This window comes from Dermacentor silvarum, chromosome 2 (assembly GCF_013339745.2).
Source record: "Dermacentor silvarum isolate Dsil-2018 chromosome 2, BIME_Dsil_1.4, whole genome shotgun sequence".
Taxonomy (NCBI): Eukaryota; Metazoa; Arthropoda; class Arachnida; order Ixodida; family Ixodidae; genus Dermacentor; species Dermacentor silvarum.
This window is the reverse complement of record NC_051155.1, coordinates 220,145,232-220,168,672: the sequence shown is the minus strand read 5'-3', so window position 1 is coordinate 220,168,672 and position 23,441 is coordinate 220,145,232. Positions and strand designations below refer to the sequence as shown.

At 43.4% G+C, this 23,441-nt stretch overlaps 1 protein-coding gene across 1 annotated transcript in view; it reads right to left on the bottom strand.

The window, feature by feature from the left end:
- The window catches only part of LOC119440715 (retinal homeobox protein Rx-like), a 34,518-nt gene extending 14,365 nt beyond the window's left edge, over positions 1-20,153 (bottom strand). The window contains exon 1 of the mRNA XM_037705600.1: positions 19,898-20,153. Within this exon, the coding sequence (XP_037561528.1) occupies positions 19,898-20,153 (256 nt within the window). The remainder of the gene's footprint in view (positions 1-19,897) is intronic.
- Between the last annotated feature and the right edge of the window lie 3,288 nt (positions 20,154-23,441).

Below are 23,441 nucleotides of genomic sequence, written 5' to 3'. Positions count from 1 at the left end.
CTTCTACTACACCGCCGCCGAAGTCTATACGGGCCTCGGGCTTTTTTTTTGCGCTATAAGCTCTGTAGGACCCGACTGCAGCGCATGGCGGCGCGACACCTCCCCACGAGGCTTAACTGTCACGTGGAACCCGTATATAGAGAGGGACAGAGAGCGCGGTTCCCTCTGTAAGCGGACTCCTCCGTGGATGCGGACGCGAGTGCCCCCCCTGTTTAACCTCCCCGCACCAATGGCGTGAGTTGTGCGTGTGTGCGAACGTTTAGGTGGTCTCTTCAACTGCACACTCGACGCTGTGTAAGTGGCAGCGTGCCGCAAGGTCGCTGCTTTTTACGTGCTATGTGTTCCCGTTTAAACGAGCACTGCACTCTATTTCTCCCGCTATTGCCGGAATGACGTCATCGAGAACCAGAAGGACAAACGGCTCATTTATCGAGGATATGTGAATGAGCTTGCCGAAACGTTTGCCTGTATTTTATATAGCGTACACAATGAAGAGCGTAACGAAATAGAGCCAGGTAAGGACGGGTGTTGTCTTGATATTTGCAACGCTGTGCGTCTTGAGAAACAAGAAAAAAGGTTAAGATAAGGAAAAAAAAAGAAAGTGAAACACCTAAAGAGGAATAAAAGAAAGCCACGTCCAGCAGCGGCAAGCAGTTGCTGGAATGCTACAGGCTATTAGAGGATTATAAAGATGTGCGTGTAACTTACAGGCCACAGCGAACGTGCGCAAGGTCGAGAGTATAGGATTGTTATCGAGCTCAGGTATTGGGAACAAAGAAAGAAGAAGAAATCATGAGCCATTCCTCTCGGTGAAGGCGGATGACCAGTGAAGCTGTTTAGCATGCGACACAGTGGAGACACAGAATTTTTAACAAAGGTACGAACACATATTCATCGGTGGTGTTTGCCGCCCGCCGGCGACAATTGCATTATCGTCTCTGTTCCTGCCGTCGGTATTCGTAGGCTCCTCGGGAGTCCGGACTATTCGCGGCCTCCCCATTACGGCGACAGAAGTGAAGTGAAATTCGAAATGGAGAACAGCAACTTGTTTTTCTGTTTTTTTTTTTTTTTATATACATTCGCGCGGACCACGGGACCACCGCCCCGAGGAGCCGGAGGAAACTAGACACGCGTGAGGTATCAGCGGGACCGCCACCACGGGAGAGTGAAAGGAAAGCAAACTAGATATGCAAGCGCTTGGAACGCCTACAAAGAGAGGGCGGTGCGAACGCAGACATGGTCGACGCCGGTCGCACAGCGGCAAACCTTTGAGAAACCTTTATTATCTACCTGAGAGTCTACTGATCTTGAAAACGGTAGCTAGTGATAACTAATCTACTCAAAATTCATATCCAAGTGACGAGACGTATAAGCTTTTGCATAGAATCAAACGATTTTGCATCAAATTCGGGATCTGAGTTTTCGTTGACGCAGAACAAAAATGCACGGAACCCCTATAGCCATAGACAGCTTCGCTGTTAAACGAAATTGTAGAGGGCCATTCAAACCAAACTTGAAACAGTTAAGTTTCGAAGATAATGTCTTTCTTACCACCACTTTTCCGTAATACCTGTTTCTAACGTCTGTTCCTAGACTCTCGAGGGCCGATCCCAAAGATAGTGCAGTCTAGAAATGTGACAGAGCTGATCATGATAATAATGATGATGAATCATACAATTGATTCGAAGAGCAGCGCTGGCGATGACTGTTATGAAGATTATGTTGATGACGACGACGACTATTATGATGATGATGATGATGATGATTGGGGTGATGCTGATGCTGATAATGATAACTGATGACAAAAAGTTGGAAGGCCATCCGACCTCTACTTGACGTCGATCAAACATTGTCGAGCGAGCGCGGCTCTAACAACAAATTATGCGGTTCTTGCACACCATTCTCACCTCCAACTCACCCAGGAAGACATTGTCTTTCATCGGCTTCAACTAGAGGTTGAAGCACCTTCCAAGTTTTTAGAATAGCGCCCAAACATTTTATCCTACGCAGCTAATAAGCATCAAACACAGCCAACCGCATTCTTCTCCCTGAACGTATACGTACGTCCATTACGTGGAAAGAGTGCAATTCTACAACGTTAGGCTCTACAACGTGGGAAACAGATTTTCAGCCAGCCCCATTGGCCTGTGCAAACTAATCTGTCCGCAAGGCGTTGTGCGCGTGCATGCGAATGTTGACCACATCTTTTCCATTTCTCGCTCTTCTTCTTTTCATTGCATTGATGGCTGCCCCTCCCCAAGCGTAAGTCAGTCATCTCGTCCCTCTTCTTTCTTCTCCTCGTTCTCTCCATTCTAAACAGTCAGCTCGGTTGCGGGAGTTTCCCGCCAAATGCATCCAATTTCATCAACGTTTCGGCGGCGTCTCTACCCACCATTCAGATTAGCCCTCTATGGGAGAGTGAGCTAGCGGCAGTCAAACGTTCGCTTGCGAGCAATTGCATTTCCTCCCGATTTCCTCGCGCGCGTTCTTCTGTGCCCCCCGGCGCCAAGTTCCTAGTTCTTACTCGCTTTCTGGACGTCTGTGTATAGACAGACGTCGGTTTGTTCATGTGACTGCGCCATAGAATAGGGAATACGGCATGCCCCGAAGCAAGCAAAAGCGGTCTCTCGTGCATAGTTGCTCGCTCGGGACACACGGGCGCGCCCTTGCAAAACGCACTTCACTGGATGACAGGGTTCAGGGGGCGTCGGTCTTGTCGTGAATATCACGCGGCTACCAAAAATGGTCGAGCGCGCTTTCTGTCACGAAATTAAGACGAAGAAATAAAAGAAAAAAAAAAAACGAGAAAAGGCGCCCCCATCGCTTTCTTGGTCATCTCGTTTGAATTGTGTTCGTGGAGGAGGGCCCCCATCGCGTGCGTTGCGGAGTTTAAAGCGGCTGTCAGCTCCCATTCACGAGAATGATTGGGAGGCTCGGCCCGCGAGCGATAAAGAGATGCCGCCTACCTGGCGTGCCCAAATCGTTGGCGCACGCTTCATACAGTCAGCGACTTCAGGGTGCATCGAAAGTTCGTGCTGTGTAAGGAAGTGTGGTAGCGGGAAGAATTTCTGTGCTTCTTTCATTTCTACATTGTATAAGCCCCAATCCTCTTACTGTCTGCGTAGTGAGACTGGCTATTTTTCGGCGAGGTAGGAAAAAAAACAACAGTTGAGCAAGTCTGTGTGAGGCACACAAATAAACGAAAAGTAGGGCGGCATTATTGCGCGTACGTGTAAACCTAGCGGATCGTAAAATACGAAATAGCGTCTTCAAAACAGATAGAGATACAAGCTTTAACGGCATGTTGGGCAAACTTTCGATCCGCAACATTTTCGGTTTCGGTTCGGATTCAAGCTCAGTCTTCTACATATTTTCTGGTTCAGAATTACGGAGAAATAAAATTAAAAAACAAAATAAAAACATTTTTTTTCAGCCTCACCCTCGAATTTATGCGAGCGAAATATAGTTTATTTCTGCCCTCAAGTGAGGCGGACCAACGTATTTCTGATGTTTTTAAAAGAAGTTTAATAAACTGTGACCGGAGGCGCGCGCGCGCAGGCGTGCTGTGATTTGTTTTGAATACAAAACAGTGCCCAATGTATTGAAATCACATTTATTTACTTTTAATTGCACCTTAAAGCTGCTTTACACCTGCGTACACCTCGTGCGTTGAGATTGAAGGATCAATGAGCGAGCAACAAATTAAGTTTTGGCAATGACAAAGGCAAGTGTGACAGGCCGGTGTTGATCTTCCGAACGTTGTTCTGTTCTGTACAGCCTGCAACCGAGCTCTAACGATGCACCATGCAAGTTCCGTTATTTCAATCACCTCAAACTTAGTTGCTATCATGTTTTTACAACGAAGCTGTTAGAGCGACTATAGAAGCTTTCGAAAACGTTATATGCCCATTTTCACAATTTTCTAAAAAAAAAATAAAATAGGTCACTCACGAACTATTTGAGAAAACGTAGAAGAAGATGTGAGAGATGTCTCTAGCTTAATTGAGTCTCTAGCTTAATTAGGCGCTAAATTAAAATTGCTAGAACTTCGTTTTCGGCCGAATTAAAGGCGGTATGTACGAAGCACTCACAGAAATTCTCGCTTTTTTTTGGAAGGACCGAAAACGGCAGCAATTTCATATTCCAAGAACATAAGGACTATACAATGTACGTCGTGTACCAAAATTTGAAGTGCGTGGGATAATTATGTGCCTTGAAAATAATCACTAAACAGTCGTTTTCTAGCAATTTTCCTGCATTATACGAGGCGTGTAGTTCGTTTTCCTGGTATTCTCGCTGAACTATATCAGGCACGTTGTTTACCTTTCGTTGAATTGGGAATCATATTATGGTTACGTACAATAAGTGCTTAGTCTGCGCACTTAAATTACAGTCCTTGGTACCAATGTTTACTATATATTTATACTAAAGTATATTTAGTATATATTTATACATATAGTAGCAATGTTTAATGTATATTTTAATGACAGGCAACTGAATTCCTTATTAAATAGCTCGAAAGGAAGATCATCGCTGGAAATTGATTTGTAATTCTTTAAGGTCACTCCTGCCCATGTGCTTTTTGCGTAAGTGTTCGCATTAACGCGTCTATCACGTTACCGGCTGTTCGTGCCATTTTTGTAGTTTGCTGTATAGTTGATGGAGATGAATTATTCGATCGTCATGCGCGCCCTTCATCCAAGAAGCGCCTACCGAGTTTCTGTTTCGTTTAGTTTTGCAAAGTTACATCAACTAACACCAATGGCCTGGTGTCACTACAAGTATATATACCTGTACCAAGTAAAGAAAACTTAAGCCACATTGAAAATTCCTTGAAATCTTAAATAAAGACATTTATTTCTTAATCACGTACGTATGTGATCTGTAGATTCAACGAAGGGCTTTCCATTCTGTTTATTTCGCCGTCATTGTCACGTAAAGCAGTGACGTCACACGTGGCGCCAAACACAACCGCAATGAACCTCAGCAGTTTTAACGTTATAGATTTCTCTCATGAGTGTGGCTGAATTACAAGTGCAGCAACGCCGACCGCGGAACAAATGTTTGCAATGTTGCAACAACAAATGTTGCAACAAATGTTGCAACAAATGTTTGCAACATTTATAATGATTAATATTACTATGCACATCTATTTCTTAAGGCATTTGCGCATTTGTGCTGTCTGTAGTGTTTCTGACACTGAACTTGAGTCAGTTTAGTGTGTCGTTTTACACCGTACTTTTCTAACTTTTGTGATATCTTATATTATGAGAAATGTGTGATATGTGATAACATGTGATGCAGGTGACCCCTGGGATAAAGGAGTAGCCGGCAAGATATTTCGTAGCCGACATCTCCTTATTTATTCATATTAATAATAATAAAAAAATAGAGAGCTATTGTCTCCTTGTACAAGGTCGGTCTCAAAAGTTTGTGCAATACGTTAAAAATATTTACAACTTTTCAGAAACATATCAGTATGGTCACCTTCAATATACTCTCCATTAGACACAATACACTGGTTCCACCTCTTCTTCCATTGCTGCAAGCACACTTGGAAACCCTCTACTGTCAAACTTCAACAGCGATATCGTTTCTTTTTGAATTGGTGTTACATGCCCGAAATTCCGTCCCCGGAGCATCAGTTTGCATTTATTAAAAAAAAAGGAGGGGGGGGGGAAGAAAAAAGTAAAATAAAAGGGGGAAAATGAAAAGAAAAAACGTCGCAGATGTCTAAATCGGGCGAAGAGGAAGGTTGTGTTTTAGCACAGTCATGGAATTGCGCACCGAAAACATACGCACTATCAATGCAGAGTGCGCAGAAGCATTATCGTGGGGCTGAGTCCAGCGCCACTCTTCCGACAAATTTTGTCAAACGTGGCACACACGATATTGAGGTGCTTCAGGACCTCTTCAGGACCTCTACAGTTGTTTCTATTAACTGTTACACAGTTAATAGAAACAATTCACGACTTTGCAGGTGCAGTAGATATAAGACAACAGGTTGATGTGGTTTGCGTGGATTTTGCGAAAGCTTTTGATAAAGTGCCTCATGTCGAATTAATCTTCAAATTACACAATGCAGGAATAAATGAATATGTAATAAAATGGATTGAAGCATATTTAACAAACCGAACGCAGGTAGTTAAACTGGATGACTATGTATCAGATTCATTAGCTGTACTCTCAGGAGTGCCCCAAGGCTCAGTATTGGGACCACTACTGTTTCTCCTTTATATCAATGACATTAGTAGTGTGGCAGAAGAGGGTGTTCAGGTTAAGCTCTTCGCAGACGACTGCTTAATTTACACCACAATTACTAAACTAGATGACCAGCTTAAAATTCAGAAATGTTTGCAAAATTTAGATGATTGGTGTAAGAAATGGAAAATGGAAATAAATTATTCCAAGTCTACATATACACACATCAGTAAAAAGAAAGCTATCTATTCCTTTTCTTACAGCATTGCCGGACACTTGTTGGAGAATGCGCACCAGTTCAAGTATTTAGGGGTAACAATAACACGAAATTTGACATGGAACCAACATATAGATAACGTCTGCATGACAGCCTATCAAAAGTTGTACTTTCTGAGAAAAAAACTAGAACATGCATCGCGTAATGTAAAACTTATTGCATACACCACCTTCATCAGGACGATACTAGAATATTCAGCCGTTGTTTGGAGCCCCCATCAAGTGACGCTTAAGAGGAAGTTGGAAAGGATACAGAGACTGGCGGCACGTTTTATTTGTTCGACGTACCGAAGGAAGGAATCGGTCACGCTGATGTTACAGCGTTGCAACTTGGATCTTCTTGAGGTTCGTCGAAAGAAATTTAGGCTGAAGATACTTTATCAAATAATGCAGGATCAACTTAAGATTGATAAGCTCAAATATCTACATGCTCCAGGCAAAAGAAACCCGCGAACTAACCATGACTACGTCATAAAGCCGTTCCAAACTAACAGTGATACATTTCGATACTCATTTTTTCCGGATGCGATAGAAATGTGGAACCAATTGCCAAACGCTATTGTTAGCCTAAAAGATGTCACCGACTTTGAACACGCTGTTGAGGCGTATTTACGGGAGTTACCAATTTAGTTTGAAGTGCCAAGTGATATGTGCGACTTGGTGTTCATTGTACGTATTTTGTAAATGACATGAGTGTGCTGACCAGTATTCAAGTGAACATCTTATTCACTGTGAATTGACTTTGCGTACACTGACATTGTGCATATTTCTTGTGTGTAATTGTATTGTCCTCTCTGTTATGACCCTCTATGAGGGTTGACAGTATTAATAAATAAATAAAAAAAAAAATAAAAAGCTGCATATACAGCTTGATCTTCACTTACAAATTCGTGGCGCAGAATACCACGGCAGTCCAAAAACATGATCTACATGACTGATTTTAGCTTTGTTCTTCAGCAATTTATGTACAGTCCAACCTCGGTATAACGAGCCTCGATTTAATGAAATTCGCGATGTAACGAACTCTTTTTATTTCCCCATTTTAGCTCTATTGATTTAACGAAACCTCGATATAACAAAATTTTCGATATAACGAAGTTTTTCGATGCAAGTACAACTTCGTTATATCGAGGTTTGCCTGTATTCTTTTTTTTTTGGGGGGGGGGGAGGGGACATGGCTAATCTTTTTTTTTTCACTACTTGCTCGCGACTTTTTAACGCCATGTTTCGTCGTTGGTGAAAATCCGGTGTAAGAGTTCATCGTTGTCAGTTGAAGTTTTTCACTCTATGTAACACTGTTTTCGTCGCAGGTTTTGCTCGGGAGTCCGCAGTACCGGCACCATCTTGGCGCAAACCTTTTTTATTTCGAAATTTTCAGTCAAAATCAGGTGAACGATCGACATTCCCGAACCAAGTGCTTCTGCTATCATATCTCTGAGAACGGGAGAACGCGTGCGATTGATGTTTTCATCTTCGTACCATGTGAAGGGCCGTTGTGATCTTGCATCGTCGTTGGGGTCTTCATGGCCGTCCAGAAAACGCTGGACCCACTTGATCAAAGTTCTTTCCTTCAGGGCATCCTTTCCACACGTCTTTTGAATCGTGAGATGAATTTCTGTGCCATTCTTGCCCAGTATCACACGAAATTTTATATCGATCATTTGTTTTGTTCTAGGCGTCGGTCACCACTTCGACATAGTATATTACTACAAATGGGCTGCACAAAAAGGGCACGCATAAAATTCTGCCTTGTCATACAAGCTACAGAAGTCCGGCTTATACTGTAAAGGTCAATCAGGTCCTTTCGAGTGGCGAGAGCAAGAGAGCGGCGCCGCTACATCCTCTCCTACTTATTTTGCTGACTCACTACATGGACTTTTGGGAGACACCTCGTATATTAAAGTCAGTGCATTCAAGAAAAATCTCGACGCTAACACATCAGTGAAAGCACCGCCGAAAGTAGAAACGGGATATCCATGAACCCATGTATTTTTTAAATACACATGCTCTTAAATGAGCCCGAATCCCGCAAAACGTAAAATATCTGGATTCAAATTTTTGACGCAAATAAGTGAACTATAAAAGCGGGACAGTGGGGAGGCGGCAGAAAAAAAAAGAAACAGAGAGAGAGAGAGAGAGAGAGAGAGAGAGGCTGGGTGAGGTTGTTGGATGAGGGAGGCGATGGTAAACCTTTAGAGAAGTGGACAGAAACCCTAGATGTCGTAGGCGGCGTGCGTTTGTGGTTTTCGAAGAATGGTCCGGTCAGCCGGTCAACGTGGTAGCAACAAAGTGATATGAGTTGAAAGAATGACCTGAGTGTCCCAGCAGCAGGAGACTGTGGGATATAACGGTGGAGGGCGAAAAGGAGCGGGTTTATTCTTTCAAAAAGGGACGTTAACCTCAGTAGATCGGCGTAGGCGTCGTCGCGCAGGTATACAGAAGTGGCACGACCCTGTGTGGTGGAGGCGCCGAGAAAGATATGCTGACGTTTGGGACTTTGGGACGTGTCGGTTGCGGTTTAATAAAAATGAGAAAGAAATAATAAGAAAATAAATAATAAGAAAAGAGACGGAGCAAGGCAGAAGAAGCGGGAGGGGGCAGGCGTGCTACATGAGAAATTGGCTCGTATGGTTGATATATGCATAGAAGCGTGGAAGTAAAATATTAAATTATTTCAGTGGTAGGGGAAGGGCAGAGAAGAGCTGGAAAGAGCTGTGTGAAATTCGGGTGCCAATGCGGGAGTTGAGCGTCTCTTTTAAAGGCGTTCGCTTCTTTCACCTGTACATTTGCGTGATCAAATCAAGAAGCACCCGGCAAATTTCGAAAGAAGTTATCGTCAAATCGAAGCCACACCATATCCACGTCCGGACGCAAACGTGCGCGCTATTTGAGAACGGAGAAGTACGCGCGCGTGAGGCGTGTGTCGTGGTCCAAAAAGCAGCGGGCTTGCATGACGTTATCTTCCAATCGCGAAGCTCGGCGGCAAGGTCAAATACTTTGGCAACTTTTCGAAAGTTCAGAGGGTTAAAGCGGTCTGCGTTCAACGTCAGATGGTGTTATTATTGCGGAGCATTCTTTGCCTCATACCAGATACTTTGCAGTTGGTATATAGGTAGGTTTTTGCCTCGGTTCGGGCCTCCTCACTAAAGAAAAAAAAAATTGGAGCCTATGGTTGGTGTCCCCCAGCGCAATATACCGATGCTCATTGGGCTACCGTCGTTTGTGTGCTTCTCTCGTCCCAATGCCGACTATTGTTTTCAGCCAATTTACGCATGCCTCGCATTCCCCCTGAAGTGAGAGAACATGTGCGTGGAGTTTAGGCGAAACACTAAACTTTGCAATAGCTGTCAGTGCGTAGCCCTTCGAGTGAAACTGCCAAAATCCCTTTTCCCAAATTTTGGGTCGCCAAGTTAGGGAAAGCTGCCGTTACTCAAGTATATACGGTACTATATATAATATCGTTTTCTTTCTGTTCTCTCTCACCTTTTTCTTGTTCTTAGGCTATACAGAATGTTTAAAAAGTGCCTGTGGCAGATAGCACAATGCTAGTCTTTAACATGGGTAACTATACGAGGCAGACATTACTTCTAAGAGAAATGGAAATGCTTATTCAATGAATTAAAATCACTGATTAAGCTTCTAACGAATTACTTTATTTCCGAATTGTAGCCGGTGATCTCCCAAGGCATGTCCACTTCTAACGGCTTCTCAAGATGACACCAGTTTCGAGACATTCATTTGAGATAAATTGGCATTCCATTTATATTTTATTATTGATGCAATTATTGAGTTAGGCTTTTTTGCAAGTAATATCCGCCTCTTCGGAGCAATACCATTCAAGAATTAGAATCTTGCTGTAGGCCACATACAATTCTGAAATATTATGTGTAGTATAAATATTTATTCAGAATTAGGCTACTACATTTTTTTTCTTTCTTACTAACCATTCTCAGTATCAGCGAATACCATAAACTCGGAGCACACAGCTATACGATCTGGATACTTCTAGAAACAGTGCTGGGCCCTTAACTGTTTGTCATTTACATAAGTAATTTACTCTTTCGTGTTTCTACATATATTAACCTGTTTACCTGTGATTGTGTTGTCTACCCATAAATAACCCGACCTGATGATACTAAAGCCCTTCAGCCCGAACTTGATGCTATTAACCACACAAATACCTTGGAATTTACATTTCATCTAACCTCTCTTGGGTGTCCACATTTCATATATAATAAACAGTGTCAATTGACCATTGGCATATCTCCGTCGTGACTTCGCACAAGCAGTTTCATCCATAAAACTACTCATGTACAAAACACTCATCCGCTCTAAATTAGGGTATGCTACCTCAGTCTGGGACCTTAGGCATGATGGTTTAATACAGTCACTAGAAATTGTTCAACATAACTCGGTTCGTTTCCTTCTAATGACAACAGAACTGCGAGCATATCATCGATGAAATCAAATCCTGACCTATCATCCCTTGCATCCCGTCGTAAGTTGTATCGTTTGAGCATTTTTCACACTATATTTCACCATCCTTATCTTCGCACTGAGTTTATATCTCCTCCGCAATATATGTTTCATCTCGCTTAGATTATATGAACAAAGTTTGGAATTCCTTTCTGCAAAACTGATGAATTTTTTTTTGCAGTCATTCTTACCATGGGCATCAGTATGGTGGAATCACCTTCCTACACAGATAATCGCCACCGCAGACCATCAACTGTTCAAGAATGCCTTAGCTAACTTTGTATAATTTTAATTTTTCATGTTTTTGCTCATTTGTTTTTTGATTTCTTGCTGTTTGTAATCCACTTCCCTCTCTATAATGCCTTTCACCCTGAGAGCATGTTAAATAAATAAATAAATAAATAAATAAATAAATAAATAAATAAATAAATAAATAAATAAATAAATAAATAAATAAATAAATAAATAAATAAATAAATAAATAAATAAATAAATAAATAAACGCCATAACACAGTACTATAATATGCATTACATGTCAACCTCTGATGCATATTGAATGAATTTGTATATGTGCGCATATTGTGTGCAATTACTTTTTTTTTATTTCATTTGTATCGCAAAATGCTATACTACCGCTGTTGATATAAACCGGGTGTATTTTTCCCCGTCCAGCGCTTTTCTTTAAAAAAAACCTACAAAAATTAACTCGGATTACGTCACTAGGATGAATTATCTGCCAAATCGGACATCTCTTTAATTAATTAAGATATAATTCACGAAGTGAACTAATTATGTTATTAACTTCTTAATTATAAACCGTTGCGGCACGTGCTTATGATGTAAAGTTGAAGGGAATCGTTTTAAAAAAAGTAGTCAGCGGGTTTATACATTTCAGAATGGCCATGTAGGCCGAAATAACTGGCATCAATTTCTTCGTTCAATTGACCTAATTTCGTGAAATGAGGCTGCCGTCGTGCTTTCTTCTGCTCACGAAATTATTCCGATTGGCATAGTGACTTCAGCAGCAGGGGTGAGACTGACCGCTTTATGGCGAAGCTTTGTTTTACGAAAATGTTGTAGGCTTTTTTAAAGGAAGTGTTGTTAATGGAGGCCTGTTAATCTAAATATATAGGCTATAGACAATAATATGCACGGGCTTGCTTTCAGTGGTCTGTTCTGAAACCGAGAATTATGCATGATCCTAAAATGCATTGTAGGCTTTAACAATGCCGCCATGGCGTCATCGTTAACGGTTATTTCGCTTCCCACATAGTTATGTGACGGTGGCTTCCCTACATGGCTCGCCTCTTTCAAAACAGTCGAACGCGCACAAGGCTGCCAGTTGTCAAAATAAATGGGGAATACAGTTGCTTGTGCGGCGTGTTTGACAGGCGTAATTGGCTTAGGAGAGCATATCCGCCGAGGCTTCTAAATCCGGACCGCTTCAAATTAATCTAGAGACCGGCGGGACCCTGAGACGGTTTTCTTTCCGTATTGACTTCTCAAACGTCACTCATGATTAGGCTTAACGCGCCCGCTCGGAACGCAACGCGGAAAAACACTCTCGCCCGTCGGCTGCGGTGCGCTCGGCTTGGCTTGGATTACGCCGCAGCCCTTCTTATGTCCGGCTTACGGCGCGAAAACCGGCAGACGCGCGAGAAAATCGTCTGCAAGCCTGCGCGAGTCTGCGTTACAGGAGACTGACGGCGGGGGACAGTGGGGGATGGGGAATGCGAAGCGGTTGCGGCTGTGAACGCGAGTCAGTAATCTTAAAAACATGCCCCCCTTATTTGGTGCGTTACATTTCTACTTTGAGAAATATAGGTTATTTCGCCGGCGACTCGAGGACTGTGTAGAGTTGTTTTCATAGCGCGAGAACAGACGCGCGCACGCGCGCAAACTCGCGCAAGCAGATGTGCTCGATCCCTGTTCGACGTGTCAATCCAATTCACGTGTCGGATTCAGCGGCACGCTGACTATACGATGCATGCGGACAGGCACGGCTTCTAGAGTACGACAGGGGCCCAAACATAGAGTAAGAAATTCAACTCAAAACAAACAAACAAACAAACAAACAAACAAACAAACAAACAAACAAACAAACAAACAAACAAACAAACAAACAAACAAACAAACAAACAAACAAACAAACAAACAAACAAACAAACAAATTAAAACAAAAACAAATATTAAAACAAAAACGAATATTATGCGTAAGAACTAACCAACATGTCGGAATTTATGTGAAGTGGTTATTTACCTGCACTGTAACTAAATGCCATGCGTACAATAGTATATTTATTTTAATCCTATGCAACATGTAATCTCATGCAATGTTTAGTTTTATGCGCTGCAAAGGCAAAGACCCGCCACGGTTGCCTATATAGTGGATGTGGCGTTGTGCTGCTGAGCGCGAGGTACAAGGTTCAATCCTGGTCGCGGCATTTTTATGGGGGCGAAATGCAAAAAGGCTCTTCTACTCAGACTTAAGCGCACGTTAACGAACCCCAGGTGGCCAAATTAACCCGCAGTCTCCCATTACGGCGTGCCGCATAATCAGATCATAGTGTCTGCACGTAAAACCCCATAACAAATTTTTTTAAAGGCGAATAAAGCTTCGTTTTAAGGGGCAAGTGTGCTGAAGGTTTTCAGTAGGCCTTTCAAAGAATAACTTTCTTCTAATAATAATAATAACTTCTTCTTTCAAAGAATAATTATTTGATCAACGAACCTTCGCTTTTGGAGGTGTTTTTTGCTGGAAGTTCTTTGGCTCGAAAGTAAGTGTTTAGTGGATTCCAGCTCATTTAGTTATTGGGTATATGCGTTCATGGATTGTATTACTCTGTAAGATACTAAGTAGGATACTTAGTAGGATTACTGTAGGATACTAAGTAGGATTAATGTAGGATACTTGTGCTAATGACCTTCTTGCATCGATTTGAAAAAATACGTCGTAAACGCATCAGGCAAGCTAATTTCTTTTTTAAGTCCAGAGCGATATGACAAGTCGAAAGAACGTCTGTGTTATTAATCAGTTTACATGACAACTTAGAAAATTGAGTTTGGCCTGCATGCCAATAAATGTAAATACGGATCAAAATGTGCTACTGACTGTGATGTCAGGTATAAAATATTAGAACGAATTGCAAGTGCGATTAAAGTAGGGCTGTATACATCAACGTCAAAACGTCATGGACGAGATAAGACCGATTCTTTTAACAAATAATAATTTAATGATGCTTATTGACAGTGAGAGAGAGAAAGATTTATTATGAGAGAAAAGCTGGGAGGTCGGCCCGAACTATTATGTTCTAGCCAGCTACTCAGCGTTGGAGAAGGGAAAAAAGGGAGCTAATGGAGAAGGGCAAAGCGAATACGATGATCATGATTTAAAAAGAAAAGGCATGTCTAAAAATTAGCAATCAACCGCAAACACTCATTAAAATCGTATATCCAGATCAGTGTCTTTCAAAAAACGCACAATGACCGCTGAGTATGTTGGCCATGGGCCTAAGAGAAGGCCTTGAGAAAGTGTCCGGTTACCGATGCTTGCCAAATATACTTACTATGCTTGCCATTGATAGTCTTTTTAGCAGGTAAAGTGGCCAAACACAAAGCACGTGTTCTATAGTCTACGGCACGGCGCAGTTCTCACAGTCAGCGCTGGCCGCACAACCACTAAGCGACAGTGTTGCCGAAAGGCCACTCCTTATTCAAGTGGACGTTCACAAGCACGTAACGAAATTTGTTAACTAAACGAGTTGAGTTCATGGCAAACAAGATTTGGGCGTGGATTGTCAATATGACCTTCGCATAATGACCTTGAAAGCGTATTCAACTCAAATTGAGCGTTCTCACTTTTAGAATCCGCACATGGTCAGAGCAATCTCCAGCGTGGCGGTGGAAGACTTAGCGCGTCATCATGTGTGTGCACAGTCAAGTTCTTGGTAACGTCAACCATTACTTGCTAGACTGTCCTGAATTTAATGAACAGCGTAAAGTGTTAATAGATGGACTTAAGCGCAAAAGCTTCCCCCCTACACATGCATGCAAGTTACATTCTGTCCTTGCGAGGAAATCGGACATTTAGGAAAGAGGCGTTCATCCTCCTTCTCTGGGATGCAGAGCTATATATATATATATATATATATATATATATATATATCAGAGTGCGAGTGGTGAGCCGTGTCGGTTGGCTTGGGATGGATGGCGCGCATGCAGCCTGTTTCATCACGGTTTAAATTCGTTGCCATTCGCTTTCCCTTGTGTTACCAGGTGTATGTCATGACGGGCTTCAGACGTTACTGCACTTGATAGGTATAGCGCAGCTTTTTCAAGGCTCAACCAGCTTGCAGCAACACTTCTTTTCATTCTCCTTTGGTTCTTTTCACACGGCTTTGGTTCCTACGACTAGCCATGATAGCGTCGAGCACGCGATTTTAACATATCAGCTGCAGTGAGTTATGGGTAGTATACAGCCCATCGGGTCATTGGTTTCTAGATAAGGTTTCTCCCGTTGGTTCTGTAATGGTTTTCTTTCGTGTGCCGGAGGTCTACCGGATGTTATATATTTATAATTTTACTTAATGAACATTCAGTCCTGAGTTTCAGCCTCGTCCCATCGTCTTCTTGCTTGTGTACGTTGTGTTTTTGGCTGGTTTTCCCAATTCCCCTTTCAAGGCAAGACGCATCACTGAAATATTGCGAGGGAAAGAGTTGACTTGTTGCCAAGTTTGCTCTTCTTTCCAGTGAACCCGAATATATATGGATACTCCTCAGCCGTACTAATATTAAATGTCTTGTTTCAGTATTATTTGATGACACTTTCACAAAGTTTCATCGTGACTGACGAGTCGCTCTCTGAAGAAAGGTCGCACATTTGAATTTTTTATCTCGCACTTGATTTCCAATTTAATTTCGGTTGCGCGTATTGATGCCATTTTTCTGACAGTATCTCTGCTCATAGCAGTTGTTCTAACCCTGCGTAAATTAAGCGGTTCCACTACGACAGCTGTTATTGTTACTGACTGTTCATCTATATACATGTACTTTGCCTTTCCGGGTCTAGGGGCGCAATTTAGTAATCTAAGTATTTTATTCTTTAGTTTCCGCTAATTTGCAATGTCTTCACATAATGTGGGCGCCTGCCCATAAGAACTTGCTTGCCCTTCGCGGCCCGGTCCTTCCTATGGTGTACTGTTGGCACGCATCATTAAGCTTACATCCCGAAGGCGTGCAGCTAGGCAAGCGCTATAGCATATGCTGTACTCACTGTTTCTCCTAATTATCAACTCATCTTGCTTTCCTGGCGTAGTGAAATTCGATCGCACGGAGGTTTGAAGTATATTTCGCGAAATTAGGCTGCCGGCATCCCTAGCCTGAACCATTACCTTCACAGGTCCATAGCTTGGTGTTCCTCTCTGTGCTATTTCTACAATGAGGGCGAGGCAACTGATCACTTTTCAAAACGTCGCCCTCTCACTACTGTGAGAAAAAAAATAATCTTAGAAATTATTTTTTGCAGACGTAGCTTGGACTTGCCCATCTTGGTTGTTCTTTCCTTCGGATCTCTAAATCTTAGATTCAGCCACGTGAATTCTTGTTTCGCTGTCTAGGATTTTCTTGTTGGTTACAATCGATCCGTTTGTTGAATTGGAGCTCTTTTTCATTTTAGCACTTTGCAGTTCACGTTCTCCGATGAATTTTCTTTTTGTTGTTGTTCTTTTCTAATGACATTTAAATTACCCATTGTATAAAATTTATACATTTGTAATCGTCGTTTGGCTTTCCATTTTGCGCCATACATCTGACTCCTTGGAAAGTAGTTTGTAAGGATAATAAAAACAACATCAACGCTATAAAGAAAATACATACAGCCCTACATACAAGGCACACAATAGCACGTACGGGATAAGGGAAATGGGAAGGTGAAGATGGCACGACAGGCTATACAGACGTGTTTACGCCTGATGAAACAGTCGGGATTAATTTCTGTCACTGATAATCTCCGACATAAGCTAATGCACCACTCGGTAGGCTTATCCATAATTACCAACCTTGAAACGCTGATAAACCAAATTTGTGGCTTCATTTGACGTTTATTTACCATGTGTAATTCGTCTATACGGTGACTATGAATGGCAATGAAATTTTGTCGCTTATTAGGGACAAGGAAAGGTCGACAAATGTGTTTATTCAAAAAATCCCGTCAAACCACGTGCGAGGCACGCAAGGTATCAAGGAGAATACTGATGACGTGCACGTGCTCAGGTCAAATTAGTTCTTGAAGAAAGATTTTGCATTTTCGGCGTGAGAGTTGCACATGCATCACACGCTCCACACGAAACCGCGATTTGATTTCCAGAGATGCACCACAAAAGGATTGCCTGTTGTCATGACCATAATACGAGGCAGATTACACGATGTGCGGGCAAATACTGAGAATAACACGAAGTCAACAAGACAAATCCCCTCGAGCAGACTTGTATTCAAATATATCGCTCGTTCCTACGACTAGCCATGATAGCGTCGAGCGAAGTAGACTAGTGGGGAACAAAGGAAACCATATCTAAACGTCATTTTTCTTTAACTGTCACGAAAAGAAACTAACTCAATATAGCAATATTATGAAATATAGCCCGTGAACGCAACCACACACATGTACTATTCCTATACAATAACTGATTTTTCACATGTAAGTGGCACGGCGTGAAAGTAAACGCTTAATTTTAGGGAGAAAATGGCATTCTTGAGCATTCTAGCAGTAGTATAATGAACTATTGCTTAAAAAAACAACTTGCAGCGTTAATATTGTTCCAGGGATTACATTGGTTTCGGAGCATATGCACGCTCGAATAATGTTAAGACTCTGGTGTTCATTCAGAGGATATGGTATCATTAAATTTTAGTTACGAAAATAACTCCCATTATGCTGTTTATTCTATATTACCCGTACGAGAAGTTTGGTTCATGATGCATTCTTGCAGTCGGCACAGAGGTTTTCTTATGACGTACAGAGTCCGGGAAGACCACGTTATCGCACCTTTCCTTTATCATTTACCATTGCTCAACAGCACATGTGTTCGGTAATTAAGCGCATCAATTAGTATAGTTATTCTGATGATTGGTAACAAATCATCCAGCATCAATCAGCATGTTGACATTTTGATTACCGATGTAAGTTTGCTATAATTGGAAAGCCACTCGGTCCCACACCGAATGATAATCGATGAAAACTTACGCTTAGTGTTGCTGTTTGTGTACAATAACTCCGCATGTTTTAGAAATAACATATGCCGTTAACTGTGGACGCGCCCTGAAATGCATTCCATAAATAGGCTTTGCTCGAGGTTTTTACGACTTAAAACCTTTATTTTTTCATAATGCCTTAATTATGTCGTCAAAGTAATTCGATAATGAATATAAATGTTATGGTCAGAGTGCAACTGCGCACGATTCACTAAGGTAACCTTCCATTAAAAAGGCACTAAATTATTCGTGATAACAGTGGCATCCTGCTTTCTCGCTTCGTGTGTTAAAAAGGTGGCCGAGAAATACCACATACCAATATTTTGAAATTTCCGCCTCACATCATACTTGCTTCACATTGGGTGAAACTTCAAATGATATCTCGAGGTTCACCTTATTACAACGCAAAGGGGCAATGGTATCCTTGACGACCTTGTAGGGCACGCTATTGCATATGTTATATTTCTGAGTTCTAAGCGTTGTAAGATCGCCTGAACTGTATGTTGTTAAGCTATCACTATACTGAAAGTATTGAGCTAACACTGAAAGGCAGCAGCTTTGGAGATTACGCGTGGAGCAGTAATTATTTATTTTTTCACGATATCTTGTACTTAAAGTTACCTGGTCAACAATGTTTCTTTCCTGAAGGTTGGCTGCAGGCTTGTTACATCAGTTTAGATGAAATATTATTTAGTGAACTATATAATTTTTTTTCGAATATCCATACTTGGTTTGAAAATTTCACCGGTCTTAAAATTCTATTATAAAAGAAATTTCCTCGCCCAACTTGGCTCTATCTCTTACTTCTTCAGCATGCAAGAGGTTTAAACCCCGTAACTTCAATGTGCAGGGGCACGTCGTCGGCGATTTGTTGAAAACCTTTTGCCTGCCGCCGCAGCAAATACTCGTTTAACGTCAAGATTTTAGGGCACACATCACTATTCGTCGAAATGACTAAAAAGACAGAAACTAGGCATGTATATATGTATTAGCCGGACCATGTGTGTTCTCAGTTCTATTAGTTAACTTTGCCAAGATGAGTCCAGGTGAATGGATATTTTATATTTTGTTAAATGGAGCCACTCACGGCGTGTACCCCAAGACCGGGGCGCAACATCCTAAAACGTCTCAGTCCCAAGAATTACCTCCCATTCCTTCTATTCCTTGATCTTAAGTATTCTATTGTATATTTTTTTTCTATTCCTTAACTCCACAAGACCCATCGTATCCCTTTTGTTACGTTGAGTTTGATTCTTCAATATAGAAATTTAAGCGCTAGAAACTTGACCCAAAGCCCACAGTAGCATTTGTGATACGCCGAGGCGAGTGTCAGTTGAGGATATTTCAGTCAATCAATTAGTAATTAAGTTACTATCATACTAATGAACTTACTACTCTAAGTAACATTTTATTATATTTGACGGGAATCTATTCTTCATGGTCAGGAATAAAAGAAAAGAAATTATTATTTTTTTGTGCTAGTGCACGAGCTTTACTGGGTTAAAACCACCCATTTATTTTTTGCTTTTCCTCTAAAAATCTGAAACAGTACGGCACAGACATTCATTTACCGTCATAATGCGAAACTACGTGGTAGGAATGGAACGATTGCGTATTGCATATTGATTTCGGAACTAGGGTAACCTGACGGATGAACTGAGAAATCAACGAAATGACGTTGGGTTGGCGTCTTACCGTTGCTCGCCGTGTCCGACCCGCTGTCCGTGCCCGCGGGTGAACCGCATCGCGGCATCCCGGCATGGCAGAGCACGGGCGCCCGGCGTCGTTCCTCGGCGCACGTCGCCGACTTGTCAAGTCCCAGGATTGCGTCGATCGAGTAGGCGTGCACGAGTCGACGCTCGACGCCCTTGGTCGACGGCGCGGGCTGCTTGACGCCGCCGCCGCCGCAAACGCCGGCATCGCGCGCGGCAGGGGACACCTCGTGTAGCATGGCGATGTCGTAGTCGCCGTACTACCGCCGGTGGCTGCAGTAGCCGGCGGGACCAGCGAGGGAAAACGGCAGAAGCAGCAGCAGCAGCAGCAGCAGCCGCGGCCCGAACTCCGAAACACCCTCGCGGCTCACACACCGGGCGCAACGATGTTACGAAGAAAAAGAAAGGTAGAAACGCACGCGCGTAGCACCCAAACCGGCGGTCGTCGATTTTTCACGCCGTTCAAAGTCGAGCCGAGCGGGACCGAGCAATTTTGCTCGCCACCACCGCCACCGCTGCCGCCGCGGGACCCTCCTCCCTTTTCGCCTCCCGTTTTGGGGAGAGAGGGAAGAGAGCGCCGCTTTGGAGCGAAGGGGGAGAAGGTGCCGGAGAGGTTAAAAAAAAGAAAGGGCGAAACCATCGAACAGCAAAGCGCCCGCTCCAAGGTAGCGCGTTCGCTCATTGGTTCTGCGTAATTGCCCAATCGGCGGCGTCCCGTGACGCGCTCGCCTCGCCAGTCGGCGAGCACGGGGCTCGTGACGTCACGGAGCGTTGTGGACCGGGGGACGAGGGCTTCGTGGCGCCATGCAGCGTCGTAGTGCGTCCCTTGTCTCTTTTTGCTTTCCCGGCGTTCCCTTTGATCGCGGCGGTCTCTGGTCGCCTCTGCGAGCGCGCGCGCGTTTCTAGTCAGGGGCGCAAATGTGCGTGCGTGAGTTTGTACCAGATGCCCTGGGCGCGGCCCCTTCAGTGCGATCGTGTTTAGTCTCTTTTATTTCGCTTCTTTCTTTTTGTATACGCACTGGTTATCCACCTTCGGACGTTCTTTTTTTTTGCGTTGTTGCTATTTGTGCCGTCTACATGCTGAATAGTTTTAACTATCATTTGTCGCTGTAAACTGCTTCTTTCTGCTTCGCTTACACGAGTGGAAACGAAGCAGTTGTGTGCAGCGCCTCTTCATTTTCCCTCTAGCGCGCCCTACATGCGCGCACCAGTGCCCGCGCCGTTTAGCGCTGTTTGAATTGAAGCGCTTCACCGTCTTCTGGAGAGGAGAGTTTTAGCCGGGGAAGTGGATAAATCGGGCTAAGATTATCTGGACCTATCTCTCCTCGTTCTTCTCATCCTTCGCTTCCCCCTTACTTCTCGCTCACTTTTTTTTTGTTCTTGTTCCGCACGCCTGCCCACTCGTTTGTTCTCAGTTCCGCCCTCCCACTCCCCGAGTCTGTTTCTTTCCCACCCCGACGTGGGCTTTGTTTTTCGCTTTACGGGGCGTTTGTCCGCGTCGCTTTGAACGGTACACTCTCCAGCCTCAGCCTCTCGTCCTACTCCTCCTCCTCCTCCTCCCCAAACAACACCTCCCGTCTTTGCCCAAATGATGCCCTACGTTTTTGCTTTGTCGTATTCCTGGCGTATAGAAAGAGAGCCCGTTGCGAAAGCTGCGAACGTGAAAGCTTCGCGTTCGCTGCATTCTTCTTCGTCGGGACACTGGTACGGCAGTTCCTACCTGTTTCTCTTTTATTTCGATCTTCTTCTTCTTCTTCTCGTTGCGCTCTATTTTGTTTCTGCGCTAGCGCAGTGCAGTGACTGCGGTCGAAGCGAAAACGAGCAGCTTGTTGGCCGGCGAGGGTGACCACACACGCCTCGAAAAGCGTTATCAATTAAACGACCTCCTGCCACGACAAAATTAATAAGAGCCGCAGGCGCGTGACGTGGTGGAGAAGCCTACGCGCGGCCCCTGTTGTACATGTACCGCGCTGGTACAAACAACGTTGTACTCTCTCGTGTCCTTGCTGCACGGCAATCTCCTTAATTAGAGTGGAGGCGCCTAAAGTCTATTTTGTAGCGCACGTCACCCGGCCGGATCGCCACGAAGAAGAAAAAAAAATTGCGAGAAATGAGGTACTACCCGCGTGGATTGTTTTGTTCGTTGACGAAGTCAATTTTGCTTTTATATTGACACGCATATAGCTATATACTTGGTTTGGTTCGGGGAAAACGCGCGAGGCGATACTCTGGCAGTGCTGTGCGGGATGTTTTATAAAGGTTCTAAATTGGGAGACGTGTTTATGCGTGGTTTATGTGACGTAGGCATAACGCGAAGAAAAACGTAGTCTCTGAAGAAATGGTTGCCATACAGGTCTAAAACTCGGTGGCCATAAAAACTCACAGTGCTGCTGTATTCTAGCCAGCCAGGGACACGTATGATAAGGGTACAGCCAAACTGCGGCTATACGGGGTCGTAAAAAATAACGCGCCATGCCACTGCTGTGAAGGTGGATTGCCAGCGAAGCAGTTTAGCACACGACATAGAGGTGATACAGAATTTAGATCCAAGGTATGAGCAAATTTTATTTCTCTTGAGCGGTGGCGGCGGTCATCCCGAAGAAAGACACACGCACGCACACTTTTATTTTGATCGGCGGTCTTGATGATCGGCGGCATAGATTCGCGTGGAAGACTACCGGCACCAGTGGAAGCCGGAGGGGAACTAGGTACGCGCGACGGGACCGCCACGCCGGGAGAGTGGAAGGAAACTAGGCGTGCAAACGCTTGTAGCGACGACAAAGGGAGGGAGGTGCGAGCGTACACATGGCCGACGCGGTCGCACAACAAATCTTTGAGAAACCCTTATTATCTACCCGAGAGTCTACTAATTTTGAAAATGGTGCCTATCGATAACTAATCTATACTGAAAATGCATATCCAAGTGATGAGACGTATAAGCTTTTGCATAGAATGAAGTGATTTTGCATCAAATTCGGGAGCTGAGTTTTTGCACACGCATATCTGTTGACGGACACGAAAAATGCATAGAACCCAAGCCATAGACAGCTTCGCTGTAAAAAAATCAGTGGTGATTCAGCGGTAAATGCGAGAGAAATGCGTTAGGAGTATACGTCGCACTTCTTTGAGATAACGGATCCATGCGTTAAACCGTGCGCACGACATCGCATACTGTTGTTAAGGAGCTCACTCGACACACGTCCAGCATGTTCGAGCAGCGAAATGCAACTGATGGTGGTCCGCAGCAGTAAAGACAAGGATTTATGCCAATAGCCATTGAAGAGTTTATGTAGGAAGGGCTTACCACAATATATATATATATATATATATATATATATATATATATATATATATATATACCGGTCCTAGTAAAGTGCAGGATGTAACAGTGATAGGTAGGGTAAAGGGCAGTGGTCTTAGGTTAGTGAGGTCTAATGATTGCTGTCAAGTGCAAAAGAGAAAAAGCTAAATTAGTCCAGAGGAAACAGGGCAACCCAGATGCAGTAAGGGGAAAAGCGGACAAATGC